The 25402-nt window shown below is 36.6% G+C and overlaps 1 protein-coding gene across 1 annotated transcript in view; it reads right to left on the minus strand.

The window, feature by feature from the left end:
• The window catches only part of RELN (reelin), a 561009-nt gene that overhangs the window by 260500 nt on the left and 275107 nt on the right, over positions 1–25402 (minus strand). The window contains exons 7-8 of the mRNA XM_060195660.1: positions 3282–3352; positions 752–848 (exon numbers count right to left, since the gene is read on the minus strand). Coding sequence (XP_060051643.1) covers positions 752–848; positions 3282–3352 — 168 coding nt within the window. The remainder of the gene's footprint in view (positions 1–751; positions 849–3281; positions 3353–25402) is intronic.

Consider the following 25402-nt stretch of genomic DNA (forward strand, 5'->3'; position numbering starts at 1 on the left):
AAAAAAAGAAAAAATATCATAAAACCGATAGAAAATGTTTTAGTTGAGTTATACTAATATAAAAACTAAACCAAAGAAAAGAATTACTTTAAAAAATTCAAAGTATTTTCCCTTTAAATATCTTATTATACTTGAAATTAAGCACCTTTCTTAGCATTAACATTGTGCAGTAGTAGTAAAAATTATTTGAGTTTTGTTGATTTAACTAACAATTATAAACTTGAATGAGCTTCTTCTTCAAGCATTCTCAATTTTATTTTTTCAAATAAAAATGTACAAAATGATTACTAGTGCCATCACAACTATGGTAACACAGCTTTAAAATTGGCTTTAGCAAAGTTAGAGGGAAAATATTGGAACTAGAGAATAGAAGAAAAGAAACAATGCCTATTAACTTATAAACATAGGCTAGAAGAAATTTAGGTGGCAATCTGATATTTTCTTAAAACTATATAAATCAGATCAACCAAGAACAATGGGTGAGGATGCTACTTTTTAAAAGATGCCATCATGTAAATTATGACCTTAAATGTACATTCACCAAAAATAGTATGTTACAGCTATTATTGACAGTGAGGAAATAATACATGTAATAACATCTTCAAGATTGGACATACATGAAATTCAACATAATTAATTACCAGACTATTTTTAACCATGATGGAGAATAGAGTCAGTGGTAGAATGAAAGCAAACAGGAAAGAAAAAAATTACTTAAATTAGGATTTATAGAAATAGTTTAATAACATACTGAATATTTTCAAGCTGAATCCAGTCTGCAGTGTTATTCTTGGCATATGACACAATGATGCTGGGATCTGAATAACTAAAACGACATGAACCTGAACCTGTAAATAGAATAACAACAAATAATGTTTTATTCTGATAAATTTTCTAGATAACTATTTTATAACTATCTACACATGCATCTGATTGTTTCTGCATTCTTTCAACTATGTTGAAAATTCTTGACTTTTCAGTGAAGGTTGTTTAATACACAGTTTAGGAATCAGAAAAATGGTTAAAAGGATAAGCTGTAACTTTATTCAGAGATACATGAATTACTTAGTTAAATTATAAAGTAAGTACTTATATTCCAAAAATAGCTAAATATTGTAAAATCATTAATAATACCATTATGATCCTTTCAAGCTAATATCAATTGTTTACGTTAACCGACATATGTTATTAAATTAAATCAGAATCATAATACCATAATCCACTAACTGCCCAATGAAGAAAAAAGGGAAAAGGAGACAGCATATGAGAAACTAATATCTATTTTTTAAAACTTTATTTTATTTTTATTAGATAGAGACAGAGAGAAATTGAGGGGAAGGGAAGAGAGAGATGGAGAGAGACAGAGAGACATCTGCAGCCCTGCTTCACCACTTGTGAAGCTTTCCCCCTCAGGTGGGGACCAGGGGCTTGAACCCAGGTCTTGCACACTGTAGTGAGAAACTAATATTTTTAAGAAAATGCAAATAATATCCTTTCATAGTCCAACAAAATTTTTGGAAAATATTATATTCTATTTTTAATATTCAATGATTGTTTCTCACTACTATTTTCAGTAGGGAAGTGACTGTTTTCATATCTGGAAGTATGAATGATAAAGAAATATTTAATATTCTGGTAATAACTTGTTTCTACATTTTCAATGAATACATATAACAAAGCATAGAATACAATAATTTCAAAGATCTAGAATACTCAAAGCATTCATGAAGTACATGCCAGAAGCTTATTATAACTGACCGAGCCTTTTTTCAACACTGTATTAAAAACAAATGAAGCCAAAGAAAGAAATAGAGCATTATATGCTTAACTTTCACAAATATGCTAGAGGAGACTCAGTTTCAACTAATGGTATCTGTTGGTAATTTTCACATTTGTAGTACTCAGGAGTTCCAAGCTTTCATCAGACTCATTTACTTTATTTCAGTGGTGTTTAATACACCAGTTAGTTTGCAATTGCCAAAGCTAGCACCATTCTAAAAGGTCAGACAATAGCTTTCATAGAATTATTCTCACATCCACAACATAGGTAGAAAAGCATGAAAAAAAAAAAGTGTATTCAAAGAAAAGGCACCCAGCAACCCCAAGCTCAAAAGAAGACTCATGCCACTCTAATTATTGCTAAATTCTATCTTTCATAAGCTGCCACTTAAAATAAATATCAAGACATATGACTAGAAATAGAAACAGCCAGTTTACAGTTATACCACCCTGAACATGCCCAATCTCGTCTGATCTCGGAAATGGCCAGAATTACGAAGGGTGAACTTCAACATAAACATGACTAAGGCCTGGCAGACATTTTATTTTAAAAAGAAATTTTAAGTGAATGAAATAATTTCAAATGCTTTTATATCCTGTATGTTTTATATATCTTAAGTATGTAAAGTATTCAATGAAAGTATAAGGCAAGTTTCTAAAAAAGGAGAAATCTAAGGGGCCAGGTGGTGGCACACCTGGTTAAGCGCACATGTTGCAATGTGCAAGGACCCAGGTTCAAGCCTCTGGTTCCCACCTGCAGGGGGAAAGCTTTGCAAGTGGTGAAGCGGGGTAGCAGGTGTCTTTCTGTCTCTTTCCCTCTCTGTCTCCCCTTTCCTCTCGATTTTTAACCTTCTCTATCCAATAAGTAAATAAACATAATAAAAAATTTAAAAAGGAGAAATCTAATACAATAAAAAATTCTTTATAGAATATAATGCCTTACAAATTATTTACAAATATAAATACATTATATAAATATTAAATACTATAATAAACTTTAAATTTGTATAAATATTATAGAAAATATGAATTCTCTCCTGTCTGTTTTCTTATGATAGCATCTCAATTTGAGAGTCCAAGTTCATTGCACATTTATAAAACAAGGAAGAACCCAGCCAAGGATTCACTTTTCCTCTCATACAGCACATATTTAATATCTTTCGCATTATTTTCAGTGAGCTCTCATTAGTTTTACCAGGATTTTGTAATACTGATGAGTTGGTATCTTTGCCTTCAGTCTCTCATGCTCTCAGCACCTCCCTTGTTGCCAGTGAACTTCCTACAAGTGAACTGAATCCTGTTATCTCATTTATATTCCTTCAACAAATCTTCAGTCTTTTCAGTCTAAAGTTGCATTTCCAACTCTAGCTGGATAAAGGTTCATAATTTCTAAAAACTAGATGTGTACCATTGAAAAACAAAAGTACTCCAGAATTATATCAGAGGATTCCCATATGAAAACATGTCCAAAGCACCAGAAGTACTTCAAAAGTAGAACATACAACTTGAAGACCAAGTCTGGGGTTTAGGGTCTAATTGACCAATTGGAGAAGTACTGTTCATGTTCAGGGAACTGAAGGGGGAAATCTCTGTATAGAAGAAGCACCCATTAAGAGCACCAATTAGCTTTTGATATCTGTCTTTCATTTTTTTAATTTTATTTTTTTTACTACAGCATTGCTCAGCTCTGGCTTATGGTGGTGCTAGGGACTGAACCTGGGACTTTAGGTTCTTAGGTAAGAGAGTCACTTTGCATAACCATAATGTTATCTACCCCTGCCCTATTTCTTTCTTTCCCTCCCTCCTTTCCTTCCTTCCTTCCTTCCTTCCTTCCTTCCTTCCTTCCTTCCTTCCTTCCTTCCTTCCTCTCTCTCTCTTTCTCCTTATTTCTATTGAGGGGATTAATGGTTTATAGTCAACAATAAAATATAGTAGCAAAAAATAAAATACAATAGTTTGGACATGTAGAAGATTTCTCAGTTTTCAACATAACAATTCCACCTCCTCTAGGCCCTCTGACATGATGTTCCAGAATCCGAACCCTCCCCACCACCTGAGAATCCTTTACTTTGGTGCAATACACCAATTGTGTGTGTGTGTGTGTGTGTGTGTGTGTGTGTGTGTACACACAACACACTCTTGGTTCATTTATTTTTTTTTTAAAAATTAGTCATATAATAATAAACAAGATTTTAAGGTAACAGAGGCACAATTCAATACAGTTCCCACCACCAGAGTTCCATTTCATGTTCCATCCCCCTCCATTGGAAGTTTCCCCATTCTTTATCCCAGTGGGAATATGAACCAAAATTCCTTAAGGTGGAAAGTCTGGATTCTGTAATTGCTTCTCCACTGAACATGGATGTTGCCTGCCCTATTTCTAAGGCCACTCAAATATACTATCCTAAATCATGCCAGTCTGTTAAACAATGCCTCCCTCATACACTGATATGATTATTTAACATATACTGTGTCAAACTTTTCACATATATGATTCTGAACTGTAATACCACTGTTACATAGACTTGAATAATCTTTTTTTTAAATTTCTTAAATGGGGAATTAATGTTTTACATTCTACAGGACAGTAAATACAATAGCTTGTACATGCATAACATTTCCCAGTTTTCCATATAACAATACAACCCCCTCTAGGTCCTCTGTCATCCTTTTTGGACCCGTATTCTCCCCACCACCCACCCCAGAGTCTTTTACTTTGGTGCAATACGCCAATTCCAGTTAAGCTTTTACTTGTGTTTTCTCTTCTGATCTTGTTTTCAACTTCTGCCTGAGAGTGAGATCATCCCATATTCATCCTTCTGTTTCTGACTTATTTCACTCAACATGAATTTTTCAAGGTCCATCCAAGATCGGCTGAAAACGGTGAAGTCACCGTTTTTAATAGCTGAGTAGTATTCCATTGTGGATATAAACCACAATTTGCTCAGCTACTCATCTGTTGATGGATACCTGGGTTGCTTCCAGGTTTTGCCTATTACAAATTGTTCAGCAGAATAATATTAGTCATTATCGAGATTGACAATAGCTGCTCAGCTTTGTATGGGAAGAAGGAGGAAAGAGTTAATCAGCATCTTGTACCCTAATGTCTAATGTCACCCTAATTCTCTGCTCCCAGATGCTGTAGTGCATTGCTTTCAAACACCTCAAAACATCTTTAATGCAGTGAGAAGAAACAATAAGCAGATGCTCCCTGCAACAGGTACCTCTTTGTTCCCCTTATTAAAGATAAAATTTAAAACCAGAAAGGAAAGACAAACTCAAATGCTACATACAAAATGTTCTCTTTTGTTCATATCCATTTTCTTTCCTTTACATCACTTTTCAATGGAATCTTTCTCTGTAATGTAGCAACTTTCCAAGAACTTAAAAGATTGCCGAAGGAGGGAAGATAATTTAGAACCGTGGCTATAACAGTACAATGCGGAAGTCACTAATGAACTTAACTTGGAATTCTCTAAAAATTCTCAATTTTCTCAGTTCTTAAGGATATATGAAACAAACCTCTATAGTTTACTTTTTATCCACAATAAGCGTAAAAGTAACCTACAAAGTAAAGAATGGGCCCTAAAGATTAATGTTGATAATTAAAATTTGTTAACATCTGTGGTTTTGAAAGCTTTGTAAATGAGAGGAAGAGAGAGACAGAGAGAGAGAAGAAGAGAGGAGAAAGAGAAGGGGTGGGGTAGGACACCCATCATAGCAATGAAGCTTCTTTCAATGCCATGGGGCATAGGCTTGAACCTGAGTCATGTATATGGCAAAGTAGCACAGTATCCATGCAAGCTATTTCACCAGCCTGAGTTGCTACTTCTGTTTTTTTGTGTTTCTTCTTCTCCTTTCTCTTTCCCCTTTGCTTCTTTTTTAAAAAAAGATTAATTTCTTTTGAAAGAGAGAGAAAGAGAACACAGCACTACTCCAGCATGTACAGTGCCAGCACTACTCCAGCATGTAAAGTCTCAAATGTGGAAGCATTAAGTTTTACTCACTAAACCATTTCCCCAGCTCCTAGAATGTATTGTGAAAACAAATACAGCAAGCTAAGTAAACTGGTTCAAAGCTAAGCAAACTGGTTCCCGTGCAGACTATACACACCAAAATTTACACTGTACTATGTAAGATTTAGTGAGGCATGATATTTTGTTTAAGGTATTTCAACAGTGTTGCTTTTAATTATTTGTTATTTAATATTTTATTTATTTACTTATTCATTGGATAAAGACAGAGAGAAAACTGAGAGGAATGAGGAGACACACACACATACACACACACACATAGACATACACACACACACACACACACAAACACACACACACACAGAGAGAGAGAGAAGGAGCGAGAGAGAGACCTTTAGCATTGCTTCACTGTGAAGCTTCTCCCCTGCATGTGGGGATTGGAGACTTGAACCCCAGTAGCATAGGTTGCTCAACCAGGTGTGCCATCAGCACCCCCCCAGTCCTGGTTGTTAATTTTTTTACTTTAAGTTTATAAATACACTGATAAAGATAACTCTGCAGTTTTATAGTACCTTAACCAATTTACATTATTATTTGCTATAGAGTCAATGCCACAGCTGGCAAAAATTTTATCAACATTTCTAACCTACTATTGTCTTATAGTTTAATCTATGTCTTTAGGCATATATGCATTACAACATAATTATAATCCAATTCTTTTATGAAAGCAGATATTTACATAATGCATGGAAGCTATCAGTAAAATACTAGTTTATTGATGTCCTGGACTTGCACTATTAAACTTGTGCTATGAATAACTTGCTTTAAGGTTTGGGCACACATTGTACCATTTACAAGGAGCCTAGTTCAAGCCCCTGGTGTTCACCTACTGGCAGAAGACTTAACAGGGGAGAAACAGTGCTACAAGCATCTCCCTTTTCCTCTCCCTTTCTATCCACCCTTTCTTCTCAATTTCTTTGTTTCTATAAAAAACAAAAATAAATTATATTGCCAAGCATAAAAATAGTGAGATTTTTTTTTCAGAATTTTGACACAAAACCACATGTCTCGGTTCATTCTTTTTAGGTTAATAGTGACACGCACATTTTTACAATAAATACAGACAGTAATGTTCTCACTTTTCAGTTACAATTCTATACACACTATAGATGGATTCTCTGTCAATCCACATCAGTGTTTTCTGCCTTCCTATTATACTGGATACAGGGGTTCTGGGCTAACACAAGGATGAATCTCATGTGGTCTAGTTCCCATTTCCTCTCACTTTTTTTTCTTGTATTCATTAAGTAGTGAGTTACGAGACTACAAGGTAATAGGAGTGTACATCATCACCATTCCCACATCCGCTCACATTTTAAGATCTCCCCTTTAGAGGCTGGGCAGTGGCACACCAGTTGAGTGCACATGTTATTTATCATGCACAAGTACTTAAATTTAACCCCCGCCCACACACACCTGCAAGGGAAGAGTCACAAGTAGTGAAACAGTACTACAGGTCTCTCGTTCTCTTCCTTTCGATTTCTCCCTCATCTGTTAATTTCTCTCTCTCTTATCAATAAAATAAAAAAATTATCTCGCCTCTCTTTCCTCTTTATCATCAGGTATTTTTGTTTTGTTTTTTGCCTCCACAGTTATCACTAGGGCTCGGTGGGTGCCTGAACTACGAATCCACTGCTCCTGGAGGCTACTCCTTCCACTTTGTTGCCATTGTTGTTATTGCTGTTGTACAGGACAGAGAGAAATGGAGAGAGGAGGGGAAGACAGAGAGGAGGAAAGACACCTGCAGACCTGTTTAAACACTTGTGAAGCAATCCCCCTGCAGGTGGGGAGCTGGGGGCTCAAACTGGGATCCCTGCACAAGTCCTCCTGCTTTGCGCCATGTGTGCTTAACCTGGTGTGCTACCGACGGGCCCCCTAGCATCTGTTTTTTTTAATGATTTCTTCAAGTCATTCCTATCAACTTATAAACACCAAAGAAACATACAAAGTGTTTGTCATCTTAAAAACTTTTTCAATACTATATTCTCTCTATTCCTTCTTTTTTAAAATTTTTTAATTTCATTTATTTATTTTCCTTTTGTTGACCTTGTCTTTTTTTAATTGTTGCTGCTGTTGTTACTGATGTCATCGTTGTTGGATAGGACAGAGAGAAATGGAGAGAGGAGGGGAAGACAGAGAGGGAGAGAAAGACACCTGCAGACCTGCTTCACCGCCTGTGAAGTGACTCCCCCGCAGGCGGGGAGCCGTGGGCTCAAACCGGGATCCTTAAGCTGGTCCTTGCGCTTTGCGCCACATGAGCTTAACCCGCTGCGCTACCGCCCGACTCCCCTCTCTATTCCTTCTTATCCTATTTATTCTCCCCTTTAGAGCAAATTTTCTCAAAAGGATTATCTGATGATTCCCTCCACTTCTCCACCCAAACCCTACTCTACTCAGATTTCTATACTGTCAGGCTCTACCCTGAAAGTGTTCTTTGTTAAGTTGTTAGGAGTCCATACTGCTATGTCAGCAAATGACTTTCTCAAACACAGGCTACTTGACTAGGATTTTGTAGATTCTCTCTTACATTCCACCCCCTTCCCTCCTCCCTCCCTCCCTCCCTCCCTTCTTCCCCTCACACCACTGTTTCACAGGTTGCTGCCTGTCTTCTTTGTTACCCTTTTCCTCCTGGATCTCAAATTGTTTTGGTGTCCTTCTTGTCCCCATCTATATTACTACTTATGGAGATTTTATCCACTTTCAAAACTTTAAAAATAATTTATAATAATTAATGCCCAGGTTTACATCTACCATGAGAGTCGAACTTGTCCATCCAGTAACAATTAGAAGTAATGGCTATCCAGTGCTCAAAAACATAACCACCGTTCTTTTCTTTTCCTCCTGTCCAGTCTTCCTCCTTTCCTTCCTATCATCCCTCCCTTTCTTCCTTCATTTCTCCTTCCCTTCCTTTTAAAATTTCACTGGGGGGGGGGGTTTAATGGTTTACAGTATAGTCTTTAACTCATAAGTACAACATTTCATCTTGATTGGTGTCTAGAAGACACAGCAGGGCCCCAGTGTCCCTTTATCCTGTCCATTTCCTTTCTTCCCCAAAGCCCTTTGCTTTGGTGCGATATGCCACATCCAGTCCAAGTTTCACCTTATGTCCACCCTTACTATCCTTTATCCTTAAGTTCTACCTATAAGTGAAGTCATTCAGTATTGGCAGTTTTCTATCTGACTTAACTCACTCAACTGAACATAAAATCGCTAATAAAACCATAACTTTTAACAGCAGCAGAGTACTTCATTGTGTATATGTACCACAAATTCCTTAGCCATTCAACTGTCTTTGGGCATCTGGGTTGCTTCCAAGTTTAGGCTATCACAAACTATGCTGTTATGAACACTGGCGTGCATAGGTTTCTTCAGATAGGCGTTTTTGTTTTCTCTGGGTAAATCCCTATGAGAGTGACTGCTGAGTCATAAAGAAGGTCCATCTTCTAGAGTTCTGGTGAATCTCCAGACTATTTTCTTTTTAAAAAAATATTTATTTATTTATTCCCTTTTGTTGCCCTTGCTGTAGTTATTGTTGTTGTCACTGATGTCATTCATCACTGTTGGATAGAACAGAGAGAAATGGAGAGAGGAGGGGAAGATAGAGAGGGGGAGAGAAAGACAGACACCTTCAGACCTGCTTCACAGCCTGTGAAGCGACTTCCCTGCAGGTGGGGAGCCGGGATTCTTACACCAGACCTTGTGCTTCATGCCAGGCTGCACTACCGCCTGACTGCCATCCAGACTGTTTTCTATAGGGGGTTGGAGCAATTTACATTTCCACATATCAATGTCTCTTTTCCCCCACAGTTGGTGTTTCTGTCTTCTCTAATGTGTGACATTCTCACAGGTGTAAACTGTTATCTCTCTCTCTCTCTCTCTCTCTCTCTCTTTTTTTTTTGCATTATCATGATCATCAAGTATCTTTGAAGAATTTTTCATTTTGTGTCAGTCCTTCGGATCTCTTCTGCCCATGGCTTCCCTACATTTTTCAATGGGACTGTTTTTCCTGAGTTCTTTGTGTGTTTTGATTATCAGTCCTCTGTCTGATGCAAGACACATAAAGATTTTCTCTGTTCTGCTTGCAATTCCCTCAATACTATTTGTTAACTCAGCTATATTGTCCTTCTGTTCAACTATTACAATTTTTACTTGATTTGTTGTGTGGTTTAACTCAATTGTTGTGGCCTTTAGTTCTAATATTGTGTATTTTACTGGGCTATTGTGGTCTTTTCTTTGCATAGTGCCTCTAATAATTGCTCTATTTTGGTATTTAGCTTCTTATTTTCTTGCTTTTGGCTCCTATTTTCTCTTGGGTTGTCATCCATGGTTCTTCCCATTCTGATGTGATTTGCTTCCATGAGTTTTATCACTTCAATAATAGTTTTTCAGGTTCTACTTAAAAAATTCTGATTGTCTTTGATTTACTGTTTTTTTTTTTTTCTGGCTGGAATTTTTTCTTGATTTGGTGGTGTAATGGATATTTTTGGTTTCCACATTCTGTCTGTTGCCCATCGGTACCAATGCACACTGGCCTCAGTCAAGGCTTAGCTGGTGTCCACCAGGACTAGTGGGGGCAGAAGGGTTTAGGGGGTCCCTCCTGTGCATGGTGTCAAGAGCCTGCCCTGTATGGGGTCTGGCTGGGGTCCACAAGGTCTGAAGAGCCTCTGGTGGAGTGTGTAATGTAGTTGGGGGTCACTTCCATGCGTCTCAAAGTGAACCTGTCCTGGATGTGGTTTTGTATATGTCCACCAGTGCTGACAGGATTCTGACGGAGTATGGCAGCTGGGGGCCCTTCTTGGGTTCAGGGTAGGGTTGCATGGGGCCCAGGTAGGGTATGCCAAGCACTCAGTCAAAAACTTTCCATTCCCCCAAACATTTTTGATGTTGTCAGTTAATTTTGTCATTCTTGGTGCTTTTCAGTGTCTAAATGTTACTTGCTCATTCACTATTTCTTGCTAGGGTGAAAGCTCTATCTCTGTGTCTTGACTGGTTCACTTCTTAATTCATTAGTACTAAGAATTGTACCTGAAGCACAGTTGAAACTCAGTAAAGTGACTAATCACAAGAATGCTTGCAATAATTTATTTTAAACTCTTCATTTCTTTGTTATATTTCTGTAAAAGAGGGAGATATAGTACTAGATGAGATTAAGGACTTTCAACTTGCCTTACTGGGTCAAACTGAAAAAAAACCCAAAAAACTATCTATTAGTTATGCCTTAGAATACCTGAGCTTCATGTGCTATTACCACTGATTAGCTCTGGTACTGTTGTATAGTCAACAGGGCAAAAATTCCCCAAATTAATTAGAAAATGCCCTAAGATGACTATAGTTGTCATATAATCCAGTCTGCTTTTGGAATAAACATATGAGAGACAAATTACATCGGCAATTATAGTAAATGTTTAATTCTTTTATCAGCCAGATAAAGTAGTGTGAGAAATGAACAGAGTTGAATGAATTATTTTGCTTATTAGTGAAGTTTTATTATAATGGCCCTGCATAATTGAAAATAAGCAATTTACAAAGTCATACAAAATAGTTCTATGCTACACAGAAGAACATCTCTAAGGCACACATTCTGACTTCCCCATCAGGGATTATTTCTCCTGCATTAAAAAAGTTGCTCAAATGTAATATCTTCTTGAGCACAAGTCATTTTCTTGTCTCTTTAAGATGATTTATTTTTTTCCTCTCTGAATATTTAAATAGATTAACAAACTTCTAAGGGAGAAACCCTTCTTTATGTTGTGGAAGAATCTTAATAATGTTTTATCCTTGGGAGTGAGTGTATAAAAGGTACATATAAAATAATGTTTGGCCCATACTAGTTTTAAGCAATGATCAATATTTTATGTTTCATTTCCTAAATTTGATATTCTGGAAAAGAAGTCAATGGTAAATGATCACAACTGTTCATGGACTATCAAACTGATTTATTGTTTAATCAAAGAACCAACAATTCATTTTTCTCTCTAAATTTTCTATTACTTTGAGACATTTCCTTACTCCTTTTTTCTGAGGTATTTTCTTACAGTTTTGTATAACTTTCATAAATTTTGTGAGATAATGAATCCAGGACCCAAGTAAGTAATTTAGCTTTGTAATCAAGATTAAGTATAAACAGTTTATTTATTTATTTTCCTTTTTGTTGCCCTTGTTTTTATCATTGTTGTGGTTATTATTATTGTTGTTATTGATGTCGTTGCTGGATAGGACAGAGAGAAAATGGAGAGAGGAGGGGAAGACAGAGAGGGGGAGAGAAAGTTAGACACCTGCAGACCTGCTTCACCACTTGTGAAGCGACTCCCCTGCAGGTAGGGAGCCGGGGTGGGGTGGGGTGGGTGGGCAGGGGGGTGGACCGGGACCGAGATCCTTATGCTGGTCCTTGAGTTTCACGCCATGTGCGCTTAACCCACTGTGCTACAGCACGACCCCCAAGATTTAGTTTAAAATGGCAATGTAATCTACATTTGTATTCTAAATAAATAATTCCATAATATTTTATGAATCTGTTTCTAAAATAACTATTTTATCATAGAACTAATATAAGCATAGAAACAACACACATTACCTCTTGTTTTAAGATAAAGAAATACAAAGACCGCAATACTTATTTTTATGTTTGCTTCCTCACTGTTAAGAGACTCATCACTATAATCCTAGTAAACATTTTATTGCAACCTTTATTTGGTCGATAAACCACTTTACTTGATTTAGAAGTACAACGAAAATAAATATCAACTTTTATCCCGGTTTTATTTAAGTAATATTATTCCTAGCATAACTTAGAAAAAATAAATACATTTCTACTTTTAAAATAGGAAGTGAGCCAAGTTGATCATTGACCATTATTGATCAATTATATTAAATTATCTTATGCTCACGATACCTATAAACTCAAAACCTAATTACTTCCTTGAGATTCAATTTCACTTTTGTTGACTTGAGCTGTCATTCAGGAAGAAGTAGGAAACACATATCCTTTGAATAGTTACTTTTGTAAAATGTCATTTGGTTGTGACATTTGTGGTAGCCCACATGGTCCTTATGCTGACTATTCCTTCTGCCAGTGTGACTCTTAATACAGTTCAGGCCACTATGCAATGGCTATACTTTCAGAGGCTATCTTCAATAAAAAGCTACCCTTCACCTGCTAACCCAATTCACTTTCTTCACTACATTTATTACTTCCTAACATATTCATTTGTTTAATAATTGTCAACTCCCACTAGAATGTCAGCACCACCAGAGCAAAGATTGCATTTTCCACATGCTGTCTCCCCACTGAATTGAGAGTTTCTTCACACAGAAGAGGAGCTCAGAAAGCAGTCATTGCATGAATAAATGACATGAATCTAAGAAAGACCTAGTCTACTAAACTAGCAAGAGAGCCTTTTGGGAATACAATTTTACTATTATTACTGTTGTTGTTATAATTATTATTGTTGTTGTTGTTATCTCTTTTGTAGTACCTCTTTTCAGCAGCTAGAGAGAAAAGGGGTGCTTTATAGTCTGTGCCCACTGGCACAGAGACTGACATTTTCAAGGAAGGCCCAGAGGTACAGCACATTCAATATCCCATGCTGAGACTGAGAATTGCTTGTTTGGATAACAACATTACACAGCTCAATTGCTGCTGCATTTCAGTTCCTGTAGTTAATATCTCTCCTTGATAACAAAGCAAGCTACAATATAAGTTTACCATAATTGGTTTTAATAAAGTTATAAGAGCTATTTGAATATTTCTTATATTAACTAAAATCAGACCACATCATCTCTGTCTTTTCAGACAAACTATTCTCGATCAGCTCGTAGTTTATTCTTGCCACTCTGTTTTAGAAGCAAGAAACAATAAGAAGAAATTTAAGAGGTCATAAATATGAACACTCTCATTTTGTAAATATATAGTCAGAGGGTCAGATTGACTGTACTTCTTGCCCAAGGTTATGCAGCAAGGTCAGTTGGCAGAGAAAGAACTATCTGGCCTGACTCCAAATCTAATGTCCTAGTGTCCTTTTCCTTCCTCATTTATACCAACAGTAAAAGTTATTTGTAAAAGAAACTAGTCATAAAAAAGTATGGGAGTGAAGGGAGGCAGGTGGGCAGTGGTGCACTGGGTTAAGTGCACATAGTACTATGCACAAGGACCTGTGGAAGGATCTGGGTTTTGCCCCCACTCTCCACCTTCAGGGAGATGCTTCAAAAGTGTTGAAGCAGGTCTGCAGGTGTTTATCTTTCTTTCTCTCTCCCTTTCTGGTTCCCCTACACATCTCAGTTTCTCTCTGTCCTATGAATGAAATGGAAAGAGAAAAAAGAAAATTAAAAAAGGGATGGTAATATTTTGCACAATATATTGAATATGAAAACATATACACTTAATATAGTTACATTTAATAAAAGGTATTATTTTTCATTAATAACTAATATTTACTGGGAATCAGAACAGTAGTTTTAGCAACTTACAGAAATCCCATTGATCCTAGCCATAACTATTGAGGTAGATAAAAAGCAACAGAATAGTAAATAAAGGGAAGCTAATAGGATGTGATTAGTACTGAAAGGGAACGTTGAAATGGTATGTAGGAGGTTATGAAATATGTATAGAAATGGCAATAAGTCCATTATCAAAACGCAAACACATATGTATCAACATAACCTATATAACTGTAATGCTCAATTCTAATATGCTAGTGTTGACAGTAGACAGTATAGACAAAAACTAGTTTGATGTGAAGCTGCTGAAGCTTAAACTTCAGGGCCCCTGACTTATCTGAACACACTTCAAATTACTGAAAATTGTTTGGGCAATCTGTTCCCATGATCATGTTTATTTTTCTTTTTTAAATCACTTTATTCACCATGTTTTCGACTCCTCCCCATTTTGTTTAGTGGTTAATGTTTTATAGCACAGTTGTTGTCACATAGGTACAATCTCTCACTTACCCCATAATAATGTGTTTGAGAGATACTCTCTCCCTGTACCTAGCTAGGTCCTTTCCCACCGTTATACACCAGGACCCTCCCAGGATCATTTTATTGACCATGTTTTCTAACATGTGCTACTGGCTAAGATCCCTGTCTCCATTCTGACTACTCCCTTACTGTTTCACTCATTTCAAGTAGAACAGACACGATTATGGTTGTTTCACAGATCCAGCTAAGGGGAAGAAGAGTTGGCAGCAACATCATTTTTTATTACTGCAGTATGAAACATTCCCACCAAAACCCGAGACAAGTGCAATATGTGCAATTACATTTTTTTTTACAGGTCACTCCTATTTTACGGTATAGTCGTTCTTAGTATAGAAGGAATTCCCAGGAATAATCCCACTAGCCATTGTCTTTTTTAAAAAATATTTTTTTGAATTTTATTTATGAGAAAGATAGGAAGAGAGAGAAAGAACCAGACATCACTCTGGCACATGTGCTGCCGGGGATCAAACTCGGAAACTCATGCTTGAGAGTCCAAAGCTTTACCACTTCGCCACCTCCTGGACCACCTAGCCATTGTCTTGATGCACTCGCATCATGACTCAAGGACAATGATGACACCTGTGGGTGCTGTCAATTTAGGGAGTAGCTGATGAGTCACTGCAGATGAAAACTAAAATACTCTGAAATCTTACAATTTGTATAAGATGGAAATTTTTCCAACTTGAAAATGATCTTAAAAATCCAAATGATATTATCAGTAAGTGTTCCTTATAGTCAAATGATAAAACTGACTAAAATAAAGGCTTGTGTTATACTTGAATGGGAATGGTAGGGATGATGAGAACTACTCAATCCCCAACTTGGCCTAACTTCCTTTTGTTTGGAGGGGAGAGGCAGAGACCATGTATTTGGCAAGGCAGTTTGCATTTACTTTTCTGAGGGTGAAATGTACTGCTACTTATCTTGCAGAAATGTGGAAATGTGCCCTTGTGACAATAGACATCTTGCAAATCAACATTCTTAAAAAAAAGTGATATTAGAATTGGAAGAAGAAAAGCGCTACAACACTATTCCTTGTGTTCAAAAAGATTTAAATCTAGTCAGTTTTTTCACAAAAGAATCAGATAGAAATGTTATTCTAGGGAGTTGGGCGGTAGCGCAGTGGGTTAAGCGCAGGTGGTGCAAAGTGAAAGGACCAGCGTAAGGATCCCGGTTCAAGCCCTCGCTCCCCACCTGCAGAGGAGTAGGTTCACAAGCGGTGAAGCAGATCTGCAGGTGTCTATCTTTCTGTTCCCCTCTCTGTCTTCCCCCTCCTCTCTCTATTTCTCTCTGTCCTATCCAATAACGTTGACAACAATAATAACTACAACAATAAAACAACAAGGGCAACAAAAGGGAATAAATAAATAAAGTAAATAAATAAAAAGAAATGTTATTCTATAGTATTAAGTTTGGCTTTCTTCAGAACAGTTCATGTTTAGAGGGAAATATTTTAAGTTTATAAGGCAAGTAGTCAAAAAACCAAAAATCATGCTTAGTAATAATTAAAGATAATTTGTATACTGGGTACATCCTCAGATTGAGGGGCTGAGAAGAAGGATTACTAAGGGAATGCTGGGGACCCAAGTCGCTATGGTGGAATAAGATAATATTTTGGTTGAGAGTGAAATGTACTGATTTCTATCTTGGAGAAATGTAGAAATATACCCTTGTGACAATAAAAATATTGTAAATCAATATTTTCTCAATAAAGTGATATTGGAGTTGAAAGAAAGATCAAATAAATACCTTTTAGCTGTCTCACTATAAACAAGTTAATTTTTATCTGTTGAAATTAAAAGAGGATATCTATAGCAGAAAATCTCTTTAGTCAGAGAGAAGTAACTCTTTTCTGAAATGGACACTTCTAAAAGCCACATTACAGTCCTTTAGAAACTCATATATGAAGAGTATAAATGACATTTCTCAAATCAGTCTTAATTCTCTTAATTTTTCAGAAAGAGAAGTTGCAGAAAATCAGATCGTGTGGTTGTCCTGATGGATAGTGACTGTCAAGTTGGTCCAGGGTTGTAAAAAACAACTGACATAAATGCAAAAAGAAGAATTAATTATTTTACGACAGTCACAAATAATTTAAAACCTTGTAAAAAATTAAAGGATATTTTAAGTAGTTAACAGTGATATGCTGCATTTATAGATTCTGTGATGTTTTGGCTTCTAAAAAAATTCCTGTGCTTTTATCTTTTTCTTTTTTTATTATTATTTTTAATATTTATTTCCTTTTGTTGCCCTTGTTGTTTTATTGTTGTAGTTACTGTTGTTGTCGTCGGTGCTGGAAAAGACAGAAATGGAGAGAGGAGGGGAAGATAGAGAGGGGGACGGAAAGATAGACACCTGCAGACCTGCTTCACTACTTGTGAAGTGACTTCCCTGCAGGTGGGGAGCCAGGGGCTCAAACTGGGATCCTTAAACAGGTCCTTGCGCTTTATGCCACATGCACTTAACCTACTACACTACCGCTTGACTCCCTTATTTTTCTAATTCTAATAAATATTCATATTCATTTTTAATTTTTTGGTACCAGGGTTATCACTGGTGCTCGAGTGCCTGAACAACTCCACCATTCCCAGTGGTCTTTTTTTTTTTTTTTTTAATTTTTATTACAGAGACAGAAATAGAGAGGAGAAAGGCGAGAGAGGAGAGAGGGAGAGTGAGAGGGAAGAAGAGAGTGACAGAGCGAGAGAGCGAGCGAGAGAGCGAAAGAGGGAGAGATGGAGCGAGAGAGGGAGAGAGAGAGCGAGAGAGCGAGAGAGCGAGAGAGAGCGAGAGAGAGGGAGAGAGAGGGCTGCAGAAATGTTTTACTGCTTGTGAAACTTCCCCCTTGCAGGTGGGGGCCGTAGAACATAATAATTTGTGAACTCAACCAGGCACACCACTGCCCGATACCAAATATTTACATTTGTACTTCATTTGAATGTGTAGTTTTGGTAATTTTTTTCTTAAAGAGATTCTAGCTCTTACAAAGTTATACAATCCTTGAATATGAACCCACAAAACCTGGTTCTACCCCTGCTAGAAATAAGTATACATTTCTGCATTTCACAAATGTATAGGGCCTGGAGCACAGCTGTTCAGATTACACAGCCCATTTACACTTTACCTTGCATGACACATCCAAGCAATAAATGTGTTTTTTTTTTTATAAATTTAGTACAATAACAAAAAGTGAATAAGAAGTGATGATTTTTTAAAAAATTATTTTCCTTCTCAGGGAGAAGCCAGAGTATGCTTCTCTATTACTAAAGGAAGATTGGACTACATTAAATATTCTTATTTGGAAACCGTCACATTAAAATTAGATTAAGATTGATAAAAAGACTTTTCTTTTTTTTTTATGAAATAAGTCTACTAATTATAAAAGAGTTAAGAGCAACTCCCATTCTCAGAATAATAGTCACATAGGTTCATAAGCCCTTTGGGTTTATAAACTTAACTATACAAATTATTTACTGGAATAAATACATAATTTATGTATTTCAGAAAAGTAATATTGTGCATATACTATATTATGAAACATCCCCAGCAAAACCTGAGACAAGACTATAATCAAACAGATTAATATTTTTGCAGATTATTTACATAAGTACTATAAATGAAAACCACAAATAAATAGTATAAGTAAAGATCATAAATATCTTTAGAGCATTTTTAAGTCAGGTCTTGTTGCCAAATAAATTCAGGTCATGTCAGGCTTTGCTATCACATCAATTAAAATAGACTTGTGGTTTTCCCACATTTTCTGTAATATGGAATTGCAAATCAAGAATTGTGTGTTGTATCTCTAGTAGCCCTTTCTATTTCTTTTTACTTTTATAGTAGAAAGAGAAATCAATTGATTTTAGTGTACCAAGACCCATGTGGTTTTATTTTTATTGGGTTATACCCTTTTCCAGGAAGCCCAGGACTTTTCAAAGTAAATCACAGTAGAAACAATGGAAGGAGCTACTGTCCTCTTGGGGGTTCTATAGTGGTTGCCTGGAGCAGTCTCTTTCCTCAAAGCTCTGCCTGAAAAACAAGCTACCATTTTTTTTTTTTAAATATGTAGCACAGGGCCACTGAAGGAAGAGAGAACTGATCTCACAGAATTTATAGATGGGGAAAAACACTGCCAGAAATCATGTCTCTAGATAGCTGAGCAGAACCCATAAATACAAAATCTCGAGAAATGTCTGGACAGAGAGCGCTGCTGAGGATTCTTGTAGCCCAAGTGCTGCTGTTGTCGTTACTCAAAACTCAGACCTCAGAGACTAACAGGGCTCCAGGAACTACATATAAACAACAATATTTGGTATAGAAAGATCATAAAGTTATGAAATGGATGTAATCTGACTACTTAGAAATCCCCTCTATGACTGCAATAAATCTTTGTAGGATCAACACATGCTCTCATCTTTTCAAGGTAAATGAAAACAGAAACATAAACTACAGGTTGTAGGGAATGGACAGAAAGAAACGAATGAAGAGAAACTTTTAATCTTTCTGAAGAGCTTTAAAAAAACTATAAAAAGTTACTTCCAGAGGACATTATATGTTTCTGTGGCTTCAAATATTTAGAAGAGGGACTTGTCTCATTCTATAATGTGAAAAACTCTGATGAGCATCATGAAAATAGTGGTATGATAAACAATTTGGCAATTATCTTTATTTTCTATTCTTTTTCATTTCTTTCTAGTATTAAGGGTGTCATCCACGTGTAATTTCACAACTCCGGTCTAATTTTCTTCATTCATTCAAATGGATGGATGGCTAGGTGGATGGATGGTTGGGCAGATGGATGGATGGTATTAGGAGGTTGGGGGTGCACCACAGCACCAAAGCTTTCTATATGTTGTTACGGCTTGAACCTGAGTTCACCCAATGCAATGCAGGTATCCCAACCGGTGAGATATCTGTTTAGTCTGCAGTTTAGTAATTTTTCTGTCTCTTTCCACTACAAGTGATTTCTGATGCTAGCACTATGAACAAGGAAGAAAATATTCTCTCTATAACTCCAAACATTAAGAAATGCAGTTAAAGTTTATTTGCTACTTTGAAATTTTTCATGAAAACAATTCTGCCTTAAGCAAGTTATGGACCATTATTAAACAATTACTATTTTGATAGTTTTTAAATTTTTTTTTTCTTTCCTTCAGGGTTATCACTGGGGCTTCGTGCCTACACTACGAACCCACGGCTCCTGGCAGCCATTTTCCCCATTTTTGTTGTTGTCATTATTGTATTGTTGTTACTGCTGTTCTTGAGAGAAATCGAAAAAGGAGGGGAAGATAGAGAAGAAGAGAGAAAGACAGACACCTGAGATCTGCTTCACAGCTTGTGACACGAACCCCCTGCGGTTATGGGTGGGGTGGTGCTGGGAGATATGCTGGTCCTTGCACAATGCGGTATGTGTGCTTAACCTGGTGTGCTACCTCCTGGCCCCCTTGATAGTTTTTTTTAAATATATTTTTATTATATTTATTTATTTATTGGTTTGTGACACCTAGAAATTGAGAGGATGGAGAGAGAGAGAGAGAGAGAGAGAGAGAGAGAGAGAGAGAGACCTGCAGCCCTGCAGCCCTGCATCACCACTCGCAGCAAAACTTTCCCTTTGCAGGTGGAGACTGGGGGATTGAACCGGGATCCTTGTACATTGTAACATATGTGCTCAGTCAGGTGTGTCACCACTAGGTCCCTATTTTGATAATTTTACAAACTTTTGTTCAAACATTTTACTGGGGGAAGTTGGGGCTGTTTATTTTCCTGAAACAATAGTAATTTAGACAATGATTCTACTATACTTATGTTTTCCTCTTCCTTTCCTTCATTACCGAGTTTGCTAAAAAATAAATCCCAAGAACAGTAATTCTCTTAGTTTATGGTATCAAAATGTTCTACTCTAAGTAGAGCAACATTCTAATAAAATGGCAAGTCTAGAAGTACTACCTGATGAACAGCACCAAAATTATGACTCCTATTTTTAAGTACAAAACACTGTAATTTCCAGGATAACTGATTTAATATTTTTTAGTTTTCTTACTTGATTTATTCCTCTCCTAGTATGAAACCCTATACTCAAACAAGACTTCATGCAGCTATACATTTTCCTGTATAAATTCATTTAATTAATTTATAAATTTCATAAAGAATAATTCTATCTGCTCTCTTAGCAACAAACTAATTTTTTGCCTGGTACAATTTCGTTTCTTTGCTTGTTGTCACTGCCAAAGTTTCACTGCTCTGAGCTGACGTTTTTAAATAAAAAAAAGAGAGACAGAGACAGAAGGAAAGATATTACAACACTGAAACTACGTTTAGTGTGGTGGGGGCTGGGTTGCACACAAAACAAAGCAAGTACACTATCCAGGTGAGTCATTTTGCCAGTACTTGCTTGGTACTCTTTGAAGCAAGATGTTTCTATAACTTAATATTCTACTGGGCATCCACAATACAAAGTGTACTTTGGAATGTAAAGTTAAAAAACATCTATCTAGGAAGATGGGAATTTGGCTCCAACTGGGATTTTTGTTTAGTCAGTTCTCAGACCATGAGCATAATACATCTATGCAAAATGGCTAAATAGGGAAAGCTGTTCTTACCTAAAAGGTTTCCTTCATACTCTCCGTGACAGTCTCTCAGCTTTTGTCCCTACTTAACAGATTAGCAAGGTTGCTTCAGGATCTCATAAAATACAAGCTTGATTTGCCTGGTCTGTGCTTGCACAAAGACAGCAACTTGTTCAGAGTTTAGCCAATGGTATAATAGTCAAAGGGGTAGCAGTTTGATTCATGAATAAGAGGCAGTGAAAGAAACAGTGGTTACTATATCATACGATGCTTTGTGTCAGCCCAAGTAGGAAGCATCCTGGGGCTTCTCCATCTCAAATGACAACAAAGGGAATTGTGACTGATAGGAGCCCACAGATATTACTTTAATTAAAAACACTTTCATTCCGCATGAGAGAAAATCCTCAAATTACTCTTGAATCTGTCAGCATGAAATAAATTCAATTTTGGCACATATATATGATGACTGAAGTTGAGATAAATCATTATTTTAGTAATATAAGTTGTCAGTTTAGAGAAATCAACATGCCAGAAATTTGCAATGGAACTAAAAGGTCAACTAAGCAATTATTTAATATGGAAATCTAGAGTTATTTATATCCCTCTGTTGTGCCCACTAGGAAAAAAATATTTGGGAAAAATTTCATATATTTTTAACTGAAGAAACATATTTCAAGGACAGTGTTGTAAAAAGAATCACTAAATAGAAGTAAAAATTTCCATTTTAAACATCTGCTATAAAGCTAGAACAATAAAAATCCTCAAAAATATTCTGTACTTAGACTGAAAACATACTTCCTTTAAACTTGAAAGATCTCTTTCATAAAATGTAAGGAAAGAATCTAGTGCTTCCCCCCCCCCCTTGGGTTATTACTAGGGCTCAGTAGCTGCACAAAAAATTCACCACTCTCACTGGCCTTTATCCTTCATCTCATCTCATCTCATCTCATCTCATCTCATCTCATCTCATCTCATCTCATCTCATCTCATCTCATCTCATCTCTCTCTCTCTCTTTCCCCTAGAGAAACTGAGAAGGGAGAGAGAGAGAGAGAGAGAGAGAGATACAGTATTGTTTCATTGCTAGTGAATATTTCCCCTGCAAGTGGGGACCAGGGGCTTGAATCTGGGTACTTGCACATAATAATGAGCGCACTCTAATGGGCATGTCACCACCTGACTCCAACATTCAGCTTTTTTTTTTTTTTTAGCAATTCTTCTTTATCTTCTGTTTCATATATTATTTCTTTTTAAGGAGACTTCTAGTAATAATCAGTTTTGACTGACTTTACTAGTAAATAAGCTACTACATTTATAAACTTTACTTTTTAATATAGAAGTGTGTGATTGATCTTAATATTTCTCCCCTTAGTTATTTCCTTGGTTAAAATTCCCTGACCTTTAGGTGACATTTTCCAGACTATGACGTATAGACAATGACTGCAGGATATAAAATGAACAGCTGTCCTTCCCTTTTGTACCAGTCTCTTTTTCAGTCCTATCCCCATTCACTCACAACATACTTGTTCTTTCTTCCTTTTCACTACCATTCCTAGCATAGGAGAGAACACTATTAATTCTCTCCAAATTATGGAATGCCATTTAAAAATATTTTTATATTTGTTTATTTTCACTTTTGTTGCCCTTGTTTCTTTTCTTTAATTGTTGTTGTAGTTATTATTGTTGTTGTTATTGATGTCATCATTGTTAGATAGGACAGAGAGAAATGGGGAGTGGAGGGGAAGACAGAGAGGGGGAGAGAAAGATAGACACCTGCAGACCTGCTTAACTGCCTGTGAAGTGACTCCCCTGCAGGTGGGGAGCCAGGGGCTCGAGCTGGGACCCTTAGCCTGGTCCTTGTGCTCCACGCCACATGTGCTTAACCTGCTGTGCTACCACCGGACTCCCAGAATGTCATTTTTTAAAAATGTTTTTTTTTTTTTTGTTCACTTTAATGAGAGAGAGAGAGGCAGAGACCAGAGCACTGCTCAGCTCTGGTTTAGAGTGGTGTGAGGGATTGAACCTGGGACCTCAGAGTCTCAGGCATAAAAGTGTTTTGCATACCCATTATTTATTTCCATTGCCCTGACATGTCATTTCTAACCATTTCTAGGGGACCAGATTTTGCAAGTTTCCTCATGAGCACATAGTACAGATCTTTTGTTATATCCTATGTTGGGAAAAATATATGGTAGAGAAGTGCACAGTATTCAGACTTTTCCAGGTTATCTGACAAGCAGTCCTTCTTCCCCTAAGATGGAAATCATATAACCTAGTCCCAAGTGTTCATTCCTGGTTCAATTTCAACGACCACTAACCTCCAACTTGGGCAGCAAATGTTAAGTGCTATCCCTCTGCATCCCCAATAATATAGAGATTCAGCCTCACTATCCTTGTTAGAGTAACCCCTGATTTGACAGTGTCCTTCCCAAAATGATGAAGTCTTATCTCTGGCCTTCTCTTTTCCCCAGATTTACATAAGGGCTTCACTTTCCCTCTTCTCTGGTCTTATTTATCCTTTTTCTTGGTTTCTTTTCATCTGTGGTCTTTCCTCCCTGCCTGTTTCAAAATAAACTCCTCACAAGTTGGATAATGCACTTGCATTGTATATCCTAAAGATCTCTTTAACAGAAGAGCCCTTGATTGAGAGTTCTTCATATGGAAATGAAAACTGCTGACTCAGATCAAGTTCTAATATGTCTGTTACTTTCATTCCACGTATTCTTTGGACTCTGTCATCAAAATACTACCCATTGTGATCTACCTCTCTTCTTTTTACAAAGCTGCCTTCCAATTCAGTGATAAGAGTGATTTTAACTTTTGAAATTTTCTGGTTTTTTATTTCTCAAAATACATGCATAAAGAATGAGTAGTTCTCACATATCTGAGAGACTCTGTAGTGCCTACAGTACATGAAGGAACAATTCAGGCATAGGGCATATATATATATATATATATATATATATAAATTATTTTAGTTTATTGTGGAGGATTAATGGTTTAAAGTAAAGACAATTATGGGAACTTGTGTACACTTTCTCAGTTTTCTGAGATCACCCCCATACCCTCAGGTCCTCCTCCACCATCATGCGCTAGGATCTGACAGCTCTCTCACCACCCATAGTCCTTTACTTTGATTCAATACAGCATTTTTAAACCTTAATATATTGATATAAAATATTTATGATTAGTGACTTGTCTACTTTGGAAATATTAAAAATATAAGAGGTGTACTCTAAGAAAAAAGCCACATATACAAAACTCTTAAGCCTTAAAGGATATTCATAAGTAAAAGCAAAGAAGCTCTAACTTTTAAACTTATGAACAGCTAATGTGTTATATCTACTTCAATAACAAGAGACTTAATTCTATATAATCTGCACACAAAAACATATTTTTGTCTACTGAATTCACAATACCATATTTTTTATTTTGTTTTTTTCTGGGTCCTCATTTACACCGTTAGATATTCTCAGGTCACTTCCTTCAAGCCTTCTGTTGATATAAAATGTGTGAATCACTTGGATTTTTCACTTGGTTACATATTATTACAGATGTCTCCAATACTTAATTGCCACTTGGAAAAGAACATTTAAAATAATCTAATTAATTTGAGTCCCTGGGCTAAGAACTAAGAATATCATGATAGACAAGACAGATCACTTCCCAACACACACTAGTTGTTCTTCAAAGCATACAGTTTAATCTTTTGATCTATCACCCTATTTTATTAATCAATTCTTCTTCTTCTTCTCCTCCTCCTCCTCCTCCTCCTTCTTCTTCCCACTAGTGTTATCACTTGGGCTCAGTACCAAGCGCTTGAAATCCTCCACTCCTGGACACCATTCTCTCTCTCTCTCTGCTTCCAGGGTTATTGCTGGGGCTTAATGCCAGTACTAATATTCACTGCTTCTGGTGGCTTTTTTTTTAATAGGATAGGACAGAAAGAAATTGATAAGGGAAGGGAAAGAGGGAGAGAGGGAGAGAAGGAGAGAGAAAGAAAGATAAACACTTGAACACCTGCTTCACCACTCGTGAAGCAACCCCACTGC

The sequence above is a fragment of the Erinaceus europaeus genome, chromosome 8 (genome assembly GCF_950295315.1).
Source record: "Erinaceus europaeus chromosome 8, mEriEur2.1, whole genome shotgun sequence".
Taxonomy (NCBI): Eukaryota; Metazoa; Chordata; class Mammalia; order Eulipotyphla; family Erinaceidae; genus Erinaceus; species Erinaceus europaeus.